The following is a 12,709-nucleotide window of genomic DNA, read 5'->3' on the forward strand; positions in this document are numbered from 1 at the left end:
TATTGTAATTCAAAAAAAATCAATGAAATGAGAAATTAAAAGGAAAAGATAATAGCAAATATGCAAATTAAGAATATAAGTAAATATTATGGCCATTTGATGTCAAGTTAGGAAATTTAAATGAAATGGAACATCTTACTGAGTTCAAATCCAGCCTCAGACACTAATTATATAACCTTGGGCAAGTCACTTAACCCTGTTCATCTCAGTTTCCTTATCTGTAAAATGATCTGAAGGATAGAGTAAACCATTCTTTAGCAAGAAAACCCCAAATAAGGTAATAAAGAGTCAGACATGACTGAACTGACTGAACAACAAATCAAAATATCAACAAATTTCTTCAAAAAATGGACAAAATAAATTAAGTGAATGTCCTTCAACTGGGGAATGGCTTAACAAACTGTGGTATATGTATGTCATGGAGCACTATTGTTCTATTAGAAACCAGGAAGGATGGGAATTCAGGGAAGCCTGGAGGGATTTGCATGAACTGATGTTGAGGTAGATGAGCAGAACCAGAAGAACACCCTAACAGCGACATCGGGGTGATGATCAACCCTAATGGATTTGCTCATTCCATCAATGCAACAATCAGGCACAATTTTGGGCTATATATGATGAAGAATACCATCTGTATCCAGAGAAAGAATTATGGGAGTTTGAACAAAGACCAAAGACCATTACCTTTAATTAAAAAAAAAAGTGTTATCTTATTATGTAATTTTGCTATCTCATACTTTATTTTTCTTCCTTAAGGATATGATTTCTCTCTCATCACATTCAACTTAGATCAATGTATACCATGGAAACAATGTAAAGACTAAGAGACTGCCTTCTGTGGGGGTTGGGGGAAAGGTATGCAAGAGTAGGGGAAAAATTATAAAACTCAAAATAAATAAAATCTTTCTTTTAAAAAAAGTGGACAGGGGCAGCTAGGTGGAGCAGGTAATAGAGCACCAGCCTTGGAGTACCTGGGTTCAAATCCGACCTCAGACACTTAATGATTACCTAGCCGCGTGGCCTTGGACAAGCCACTTAACCCCATTGCCTTGAAAAAATCTTAAAAAAGTGAACAAAATAAATATATATATATATATATATATATGGGAGAACAATTGACAAAGAATATTAAGAAGTACAATTTTTAAAAGTTACTGATGAGGACTTCCCTTCTCTCTTTAAAACCCATAATTAAGCTATTGTCATCAAAATATACAGTACTGAGGAAAATAATAGGAATATATAGAATAATGCAACAGACTAGAGGGCAGACATTTCACCAAATAACTACAAAAGATTCATATTAAATAAAAAGTAGGGGAAGGTATTTACATTTTACCATATACCATAATGAATACTATCTGATCAGAGATTTAAGCATTTTTAACTCTAAAATTTATAAAAGACAGCATAGCAATGTTTGTGTTCCAATTTTATAGAAGAGATAACTTTTTGATCTTATTAACATTTAGAAGAAATAACTAGGGGAAAAGATTAATATACTTAAATGAAAACAAAAAACCTTTTGTACAACAAAAGAACAGATTGGGGAAAATATGACAAATATGACAGAAATAATTCAACATCTAAAATTTATAAGGAACTGTTAAAAATATCTAAAAGTAACACAAATGGATGATGGCCAAAAGATATGAATAGACAGTTTACAAAATTAGAAGAAAATTGTTATTAATAGTTTTTTTAAAACTCAACCTCACTTAAAAAACAAACCACCAGGATATACAAACTTAACTTTGAAGTATCAAATTCACAGAATTGCCAAAAATAGTTTTAAAAGTAAGATTCAAGATTTATTAGGGCATAGACAAACTATTAAGCTTATTCATTATCTTTTGGGGAAGCAAGCTTGCAATTCTTTTGCAAAAGTTACAAAACTAGTTATATTTTTGACTCAGTTTTTTCTTTATTGAAACTGCATCTTGGGGGCAGCTAAGTGGCACAGTGGATAGAGCACCAGCCCTGGAGTCAGTAGTACCTGAGTTCAAATGCGACCTCAGACACTTAATAATTACGTTGCCGTGTGGCCTTGAGCAAGCCACTTAACCCCACTGCTTTGCAAAACCTAAAAAAAACAAAAGCAAAAAAAAAACTGCATCCTGAGAGTGACTGATAATGTATATGTATATATATATATATATATATATATATATATATATATATATATATATAGTCAGCTATTCAATCTTTTCAAATCTCTGTCCTTTACATATGTAAGTCTAGCAACATTGTAATTGCAAAAATAACCCTGGAGACAAACTAAAATCTAACAATAAAAGAATGGTTTCAAAATTGCAGTACATTGATGTAATAGAATACTATAATGCAATTACAATCAATAAGTATGAGGACTATGAAGAAATCAGAAAAGACCGTTATGGAGTTGTTGCAGAATGAGGGAAAAGAAGAAACAGAATTTACTATGACATATAAAAAGATAGGTTTCTAGAAACTGATGACAACTCAGAGAAAATGTCTGACAAGTTGCTATGAGTGTTTTAAGGATAAGATCTGAACCAAGAATTTCATGCTATAGAGAGTGACTGGAGAGGAATGCCTTCTGCCAGGAGAACTCAGCACCTGCTTTTAGAGAGCTGTCTAAAATGCAGTAAAATTATGAGAATTGTCCAAGGTCACACAGCCAGGATTTACCAAAGACGGAATTTGACTCAACATCTCCCTGGCTCCATAGCAAGTTTTCCATTCACTATGCCCCAGTGCTTCTTAGGGATATTTTTTTTGTGTTGAATTTCCTTTACCAAATACAAATAGTTGCGAAACAAGTTCAATTGGTTTTATTGACATTGAACACAATTCATCTCAACAAATACTTATGGGTCTTCAGTTACACAGTTCACTAAGTTTACAATAAGTTTAGAATAAATCTGCAGTGAAAAGTAAAGAATAAAAATCTTCATGAGGGTCTTTTTGTTCTAGTATATTATGATCCCAACAGTGCATGATTGTCCCATGATATCACATTTCTTACTGTTTCTGTGCTACTGATGAAAACAACCCCCCCCCCCCAACTTATCTGTTTTACCCACCAAAGAGAAGTTTTGCATTTGGTTGTAATGTCCTCTTACCATTTGTTTTTGTTTTTTTTAACCTTAAGAATGTCAATATTGATTTGATTTAATTCTTATGTCAATTTACTGGCCATTGGAATATTTAAAATATCAAATGTTATATGATTTGTAAATGATATAATTTTTAGCATTCCTTACCCTTTTTGTCACCACTGTATCACTTTCACTTCGATAATGCAAGGCATGTGACTCAGTCCTGTGACTGAGGGCCATTTTATTCTTCATTTTGTGAATTTCCATGGCAAAAAAAAAAATTGCTGTCACCTGCTGATGTTAAGCCTCTCCTTGTTTAGTTATTGGACAGTAAGACTCAGTCTTTTACTGAGACTGAACTTGAAATCTTTCTAGCATGTTAGAACTTGCTAGATCTTATAGTCCACATTATAACCTTTGAGAACTCAAGGTTGTCGTGATCATATATTGAGGCATTAAAGCAGGACTTTGTAGAAGAATGTGCAACAACTCCTGGCAAATGAGTTCTATTAAACTCTTAACAACAAGATAATATTTATAAAGTATTTTGTACATAATAAATGTTTGTTTCCCCCTCCCCCCAAACTCATTGATAAAAAGATGGAAGAGTCATTCAAAACTCAGTTCAGACTCTTCATTTTAAAGATGAAGCAGCTAAGGCACAGTCTTTAAATAGCTTGTCCAGTGTGTCTTCAGTGAATTCAGGTCTACCAAATGAGCACAGGGAATGATTGCAAAAAATACACTGGAAATATTAATATAGTTCAGATTTTTAGAAACAAAAGAAGTCAAAATTTTATAGGATGGTTGGAACCCCAAGCCTACATATCATATCTATTTTGTTTATGTAGAATATTCATTTTATAGTTTATTCTCTATATATGTGACAAAGGTAAAGGTCTCAATCCCAAGAACCATAAGGGATAGTACAAATTTATAAGAATAATCATCATGGGAGGCGGAGCCAAGATGGCGGCATGAAGGCAGCATTCCCCGACAACTCCAACCCCCCAACCCCCCAAAAAAACAAACAAATGAGGGCTCTAGACAAAATTTAGAGGGGGGCAGAACCCACAGAAAGACTGAGTGATACATTTTCCCAGTCCAAGATAACTTAGAACCTCCACAGGAAAGGTGTGCTTCACCAAGACCTGGGGTGGGAAAAAAAGCCACTGCGCAGCCCAGCCCAGCCCAGAGATCACTAGCAACAGCTTGAAGGGGAGAGGAGAGAACTCTGCTGCACCTGGGTGAGTGTGGAGTGAGGAGCACTGACCACAGAACCTGCAGCGAGAATCGGAAGAAAGCATCCTGCACCCCCAGAGAAGGTAAGGGAAGTCTGAAGAGATTGCTCTGCTCTTCCTCGGTAGGACTCTGCTGTTTGCCTACACTCAGACTCAGGGTGCAGTTTAGGCTTCCATACTAAGATAGCTGGATCCCGCCTTATAGCCTCAGGGCAGAGGGCAATGCTGTGGTCATCTACATATCAAGGCACGGGCTGGAGAGCTTAAGACCTTGGAAAGAAGGATCTAACCATAGAGAATTACTTCTGTCCTATGGAAGAGCAAAACACATACTCTAATGATGATAAAAATCGAAGGTTCTGTATCCAAAACCTCCAAGAGAAATAGAAAATGGGCTCAGACTGTGGATGAGCTCAGAAAAGACTTTGAAAAGCAATTCAGGGAGGTGGAGGAAAAATTGAGAGGAGAAATGAGAGCAATGCAAAAAAATCATGAAAACCAAATCAAAAGCTTGGTGAAAGAAATACAAAAAAATACTGAAGAAAATAATATGTTAAAAACTAGTTTAGGCCTAATGCAAAAAAGCAAAAAAGGCAAATGAGGAGAAGAATGCCTTAAAAAGCAGAATTGGCCAACTGGAAAAGGAGATAAAAAAGCTCTCTGAAGAAAATAACTCCTTCAAATGCAAAATGAAACTAAAGGAAGCTGATGACTTTGCAAGCAGGAAGAAATAAAACTCTTCCAAAAAAGCCAAAAATTAGAAGACAATGTGAAATATCTCATTGGAAAGACAACTGACCTTGGAAACAGATCCAGAAGAAATAATTTGAAAATTGTTGGACTATCTGAAAGCCACGACCAGGAAAAGAGCCTAAACTTCATCTTTCAAGAAATAATACCGCAAAATTGCCCTGAGATCCTAGAAGCTGAAGGTAAAATAGAAATTGAGAGAATTCACTGGTCACCCCCTGAAAGGGATCCCAAAAGAAAAACTTCCAGGAATATTATAGCCAAATTCCAAAACTCCCAAATCAAAGAGAAAATTCTAAAAGCTGCCAGAAACAGACAATTCAACTACCAAGGCTCCATAGTCAGGATTACACAGGATCTGGCAGTAGCTACATTAAAGGCTCATAGGGATTGGAATATGATATTCCAGAAGGCAAAAGATCTTGGTTTACAACTGAGAATCAATTACCCAGCAAAACTGAACATCTTCTTTCAGGGTAAAAGATGGATTTTCAATGAAATAGGGGACTTTCAAACTTTCCTAACGAGACAACCAGAGCTGAACAGAAAGTTTGATCTCCAAGTACAAGACTCTGATGAACCATAGAGGGAGTGGAAGAGAAGGACTAACTGAGGAACTTGTTGATGTTGAACTGTTTGTATTCTTGCATGGGAAGAAGATATTGATAACTCATATGAACTTTCTCATTTATAAGAGCAGCTAGAAGGAGCATATATAGACAGGACATAGGAAGGAGTGGAATATAATGGTATGATATGGTAAAGGGATGGAGTGAAAGGGCAATGGGGGAAAGTACTGGAAGGAAGGAAAAGGGGATGAAGAAGCTGAGAGATTTCACATAAGAGTGAAAAAAAACCTTTTTCAATGGAAGGGAGGAGGGAAGGCAAGGGGGAATGAGTGAGCCTTCATTCTCATCAGAAATGTCTCAGGGAGAAAATGGCATACACACTTAATAGGGTGAGGAAATCTGTCTTGCTCTGGAGAAGGATGGGAGGAAAGGGACTGGATGAGGGGGAATGGGGGGAGGGAAGGGGGGAATAGGTGATAGAAGAGAGGAAAGATCAAGGGAGAGGGTACTCAGATGCAACACGCTTTTGGACAGGGACAGGATGAAAGGAGAGAGAGAGAGAGAATAGAATAAATGAGAGTGGGGAGGAATAGAGTGGAGGTACAGTTAGTGATAGCAACTGAAGGAAAAATATTGAAGCAACTTCTCTGGTAGATTTATGATAAAGAAAGGAACTCACCCCAGAAACAGAGTTGGAATCTGAATACAGACTGAAGTACAATTTTTTTTCTCTCTCTCTCTATTCTCAAGGTTTCCCATCTTCTTGGGTGGGGGAGGGGGTTTATGTTTACACTTATAACATTCAATTTACATCAATGTATGGCATGGAAACAATGTAGACACTGCCAGACAGCCTGGGGGGGGGGAGGGGGGAAAATTGTAGAATTCAGATCCTTGAAAAAAATGATGGGTACAATTTACTATTGTATATAATTGGAAAACAAATAAAATGTCTTAAAAAAAGAATAATCATCATTTTCCATTTGATAAATGTTCTAAGGATATGAACAGTCAGTTCTCAAGAGCAGAAACCCAAGCTATCTGTAGCCATATGAAAAAAAATTCTTCAAATCTCTACTGATTAGAGAAATGTAGATTAAAGCAATTCTGAGATCATAAAATTGTGGGAAAAAATGACAAGAAAGGAAAAAAATAAATATTGGAGGGCCAGTGGAAAAATAAATACATTAATACATTGTTGTACCAACAAAATGATCCAGTCATTCTGTAAAGGAACTCATATACAAAGCACATATCCTTGCACCCAGCTATACCATTGCTAGACCTATATCCAAAAAAAGTCAAAAGAGAAAGGAAAAGGTCCTCCAAATACAAAAATATTTATAACAGCTCTTTTGGTGGAGGCAAGAAAAATGGGGAAAAAAAGAAATGCCCATCAATTGAAGTAGGGCTAAAGCAGGACTAGAAAAACTATGATGGAAAAACTATTGATTTGTAAGAATAAGGAAATAGATGATTTTAAAGGGACATTGGAAAGATTAATATGAACTAATACAGATAAGTAAGCAGGATCAGAAGAATACTATGACCATATGACTGTATTATAAAAATGAATAATAATAGACAATGGATATGTTGAGCACCAAAAAGCACACACCAAAAATTGATTATATTTTGAAAGTCAAAAAACAACTGGTTATTGATGTGGGATGAATTTCAGTTGTCCATGTGCTATCAGACAAGGGGATCAGTCAAAATCAATATCACATTAAAAGAAAAGATAAAGATGATAAGGGGAGAGAATTATAATATTAGCAAAAAGAAAAAAATTAGAAAGTGAAAAATATTATCGACTGTAATATCCCAAAGTAACATGGTTTAATCCTCCTACCTTCCCCAATTGATCTGACTTTAGACTTCCAGCTGGAAGGGTCATTTTCTCCAAGATTGGAAATTTTGGGAACAAAAGCTTTTTTGGATAAAAACTCATATAACAAAAACTTCTGGGAAGACTGGAAAACAATATGGCAGAAACATCTCACACCATATACCAAGATAAGATCAAAATAGGCACATGTTTTACACACAAATGGTGATACCATAAGCAAATTAAAAGAGCATGGAATGGTTTTCTGTTAGATCTATAGATATGGGAAGAAATTAGGACTAAAGAAAATATAAACAGCCTAACAAAATATAAAATAGGTAATTTTGATTATCTAAAATTTAGAAGTTTGCCCAAAGAATGCAACAAAATTATAAAGAAAGCAGAACACTGGGGGATTGTTTTACAATAAGTATCTCTGCTAAAGACCTCATTGTCTCAAATATATAGAGAACTGGGTCAAATTTATAAAAATACAAGTCATTCCCCAATTAATAAATTGTCAAACAAGTCAATTTCCAGACATCTATAGTCATTTGAAAAACTGCTCTAAATCACTAGGTAGATGCAAATTAAAACAACTCTGAGATACTACCTCATGGCTATCAGAGTGGCTAATATGACAAAAAACAAAAAGGAAAATGATGGATGTTGGCGAAGAATGTGGGAAAATTGGGATACTAAGACATTATTGGTGGAGTTGTAAACTGATCTAACCATTCTGGAGAACAATATGAAACTATGCCTAAAGGGCAATAAAACTGTACATACCCTGTGATCTAGTAATACCACTGCTAGGTCTATATCTCAAAGACATAAAAAAAGTTGAAAGGACATATTTGTACAAAAATATTTATTATAGCTCTTTTGGGCTAAATTTTAGAAATTGAAGAGATGTCAATCAATTGGAGAATGGTTAAACAAGTTGTGGTATATGATTATAAAATAGAATATTATTATGCTCTAAGAAACGATAAGCAGGAACTTTTCAGAAAAACCTGAAAAAACTTACACAAACTGAAATGAACAGAACCAAGACAATGTTAAACACAGCAACAGCAATATAGCTTAATGAAGAATTGTGAATGATTTAGTTATTCTCAGAAATATAATTATCCAAGACAATCCCAAAGGACTAATGATGAAGCTTATTATCTGCCTCCAGAGAAAGAACTAATATTGTTTGAATACAGACTAAAGCATGCTAATATGCCACTTTTCTTTTTTAATTATTTTTCTTTTATTTGGGTCTTCTTGTACAAAATGACTAATATGGAAATATTTTACATGATTGTCATTTAAACTGTTATCTACTTACCATCTCAGGGAAGGTTGGAGGACAAGGAATGAGGGAGGGATAGAATTTGGAACTCAAAACTTAAAATAAATAAATGTTACAAAAATAATTTGAACATATAATTGGGGGGAAATAAAATAAATTCTTAAAAAAAAGAGCAATCCTCTTTTTTTCTCTAAAAACTCTAATGTCCCAAGGCACCAAGTTTTTACCTAGGAAATCCCCCTTCTCAGACTAGGATAGATTCTAGATTAATACTACCTAGAAACTTAAAATATCTATTCGTCTACATAGGAGGTTGGGGTTCAGTAGAATTGTCCATGAAATCTGGAACTGAGTAAACAAGGCCAGTAAAAGTCATCTCTCATGTTAACCTAAAACAATAATTAGTGGTCTCTGACAAAGAGAAGACTATGGGAATTTTTTATTCCCTCAGACCATTCCAGAACATAGGTTCACTCTGATGCCAGAGAAAAAGATTAGGCTTTGTCCCTCATTCCTATATAGGATGGCAAAAGGAGCAGTTCCTATAACAAGAGCTCATTCTCTAAGTTCCAATCTGTCAATCATCCTGGAGGCAGCCCAGGCACTAGAATCCAACCAAGACCCCAGACACTAGAAAACAATCAGTTTTCAATCATCATTCAAACAATCATTTTCAATCAATCAAGAGTATTTTCATGGGGTAGCTAGACAGATAGAGCACAAGCCCTGGAGTCAGGAGGACCTGAGTTCAAATCCAGCCTCAGACACTTAATAATTACCTGCCACTTAATCCTATTGCCTTGCCAAAAAAAAAAAAAAGAGTAAGTTCAGGAAAACGAAATAAAAGTCATTGAAAAGCTGCATGCATTTTAAAAAATTCTTTGTTTTATTGAACACTTCTGGTTCTTTAAATATATTTTTAATATAAGTGAAGTTATTTCCTATTAAGTCATTCAGTTGTGTTCTGGAAGCCCCCTTTGGCCTTTCCCTTTCCCTTCCTAAAGTTCTCCCACGGAGGCGAAAGACCTTCAGTGTTGAGGTCTGGAAAGCTTTAGACATGCTGAGATACAATCCCAATAAGAAATTATTCCATTTGAACCTCATTCTCAATCAAATGACATTTTGTTGAACAAGAAATACATCTTAACTATGTTAAAAACAAAATTAGATCTGACATTTACATACTTATTTGAAAGGATTTGGGAATGAGTATGTGGAGAGATGGGAGAGAGTTCCCCTCTGATAGAAAGAAATGAATGGTGACTATACAGCCCAATACTCCCATCATCCAAGGATTGATCTTTTATTGATCAGCCCTGCCCCAGCTTCCTTATATCATAAAAAGGAGTCAAAGATAGGAAAAGGAAGAAGGTTGGATAGAAGCAGTGGGGGAAGAAGAGGGGGGGGGGCAAAGGGAAATTTTTAAAGTATTCAAAATAAATTCCCCTTGACATTCATCTTGAGAAAACAGGTTCCTCTCCTTTGCTTCATCAACACAGGCATGACTTGAAAAATGATATAATATATTATATATATAATATATACCATATTTAGTATATAATATATGGACTAGGATCACAAGGATCCACATGGCCTTCACTCTTCTCCACTTACCTCTAAAATGAATAGGATAAAATTCTCCCCCTGTCCCAATAGACAAATGTCACCAATACAAACATTTTCTAGGGATGTTGAAACAAGCTGTGAAGAGCACTCTGCCAGTCCCCACAATAGAACAGATGTTTAAAAAACAAAACAAAACAAAACAAACCAACCTTGAGCTTTTTCTTAGGTCTGCCCCAGAGCTACATCAGTCAAATGCCCAACAAATAGATGAGAGGTACATGGCCCAGGATGGTCACATATTATGTACAGGATGAAGTGAAAAGAAGGCTTGCCTCAGGATATCACATTGAGCAACAGGTCTAAAACCACCTCTTGGGATTTCCCTCCAAACAGGCCAACTGGGAAGCTTTCTCAGACCAATGAGAAGCTGATGGCTTGATAACCTGCTGCTGACTCATAACCCGGGAGCCTCAATTCCTTGGTACTTCCAAAATCCAACAGAAAATTGTCCAATTAGGTCCTTTTCAGAAGAGCAAATCAAGGATGTTGTTTTTGGTCATGAAGAAACTGGCAATTGTTCCAGGTGTTTTCTCCTTCCCCTTCTTATTAATAGTCAAGATGAAGTTACAGTTTTCGAATGGGTAATGTAGACAAATACTAGGAAAAGCAACAATAAAAAATGATTAGAGGAAGGGATGTGCAGGAAGTGGGAAGGGAGAGGGAATTAGCAAGAAGAAACTCTCAGGGTTCTCTAGTATAACTCCCTCATTTTGCAACTGAGGAAACTTAGGCATCAAAAGGTGACTTCTCAAAGGGTATATAGGTGATAAAAGGTGGTGTTAGATTGTGAACTCAGGTTCACAAATCAAATCAAAAATTTGAATCAAAAATGCTTTCCATTTCTTTAGGACAGAGGGCAATTTATTCTTAGTATTACACACACACACACACACACACACACACACACACACACACACACACAAACACAATTCTGACTTCCCCAAAAAAGACATTCCATAACATAGTGAAAAAGAGCACTGTTCCTACTTCCTTCCCTTCACTGGAGAAGTGAAATGCAATGGGTGCCAAGAGAGATGCAATGGATATAAAAATGTTGAATGCTGTCACAAAAAAACAGTTCTCTAATTGGGGGACATATATCAAAAAATGAGTATCATTATTTTTTTTTAAAATAAGGCATCAATAAAACTTGAAAAAAAAGGAAAGTTAGAAGATCCTTACCACTTCTGGGACCTATACACTCTGATTCCTCTTCTGAATAATATAGTATTTGTAGTAGCCTATATAATTGGGTTGTGAGAAAATAAATGCCATATACTCACACATATATTTGCATGTTTATACACATATGTGTATATGTATTTATTAATATATGCTATATAGTACCTTTAAGTGAACTATTATTAGGGGAAAGCACCCATTATTTCACAAGTAAAGGTGAAGAAACTCCTACCAAAAGAGGTCAGCATCTTCTCTCCAACTTAATAGTCAAGGAAAGTTGAGAGGTAAAGGTAACTTGACCAGGATGGTCATCTTACTACATCAGACTTACTATATGGGACTTGAACCCAAGTCATCCTGCATCAGAGGCTATTTCTCTATTCATTACCTGATAATTTCTCAAACTATTGTGATTTTAAAAAGATTAAGGACAAACTCAAGCTTGCCAAAATCTATTGATCCTCCAGGATGTGTTTCAAAATGGTCTTTGCAACAGCTTCATTCATATAATTAACAAGAAATCTGTTCCAAGATTTCTCTTGTTAGACATTTGGCCTTTTATCTCCTTCCTGACTGGCACCTAGGAGGGACTTAATAAGTGGATGATGATTGACTGATCAGTGAAACTAGTTCTAGTCAAATGAGACAGAGTACCTTCAAAGTCCGGACTCTGCTCAGGTCAGAGATTAAAGATTGACTTATGTTCTTGGTCATGATTCGGATGCTTTTGGCTGTTTGTATGGCTTGGCACAAGGATCCATAGAGATCATCCAGGTCATTGCTATTGATCATCAGGTGTTGATGGTGTCTTGACACTAACAGGGAGGACTGGCCCTTCTCTTCTTTATATTTTCTGTTACTAGACTCCTGGACTGGGGAACTTGCCAGACCGGAACAGGTTGGGAGATATGCTGTGGGGAAGCAGAACCTGGAAAGAAGGAAAATGAATTCATCACATAAGCCATGACTATATTGCCAAGGCATAATAGATAGAAGGCTAGACTTCCTTGGAATCAATAAGAACCCCCAGCTCTCAAATTTTGCCTGGAATCCATATTAACTATGTAAACTAAAGTAAGTTTACATAGTTGAGGCAACTCAATAAGACTAAGTTACAAGAGAGTAGTTGATTC

General features: G+C 35.8%; 1 protein-coding gene across 5 annotated transcripts in view; it reads right to left on the reverse strand.

The window, feature by feature from the left end:
* Window positions 1-9,633: 9,633 nt before the first annotated feature.
* The window catches only part of LOC141492873 (uncharacterized), a 34,707-nt gene continuing 31,631 nt past the window's right edge, over window positions 9,634-12,709 (reverse strand). For all 5 annotated transcript variants that reach the window (XM_074193575.1, XM_074193574.1, XM_074193576.1 and 2 more), the window contains 2 exons: window positions 12,231-12,504; window positions 9,634-10,991 (listed from right to left, as the gene is read on the reverse strand). In XM_074193575.1, coding sequence (XP_074049676.1) covers window positions 10,959-10,991; window positions 12,231-12,504 — 307 coding nt within the window. In that variant the 3' untranslated portion in view covers window positions 9,634-10,958. The remainder of the gene's footprint in view (window positions 10,992-12,230; window positions 12,505-12,709) is intronic.

Source organism: Macrotis lagotis, chromosome 7 (genome assembly GCF_037893015.1).
Source record: "Macrotis lagotis isolate mMagLag1 chromosome 7, bilby.v1.9.chrom.fasta, whole genome shotgun sequence".
Classification (NCBI taxonomy): domain Eukaryota; kingdom Metazoa; phylum Chordata; class Mammalia; order Peramelemorphia; family Peramelidae; genus Macrotis; species Macrotis lagotis.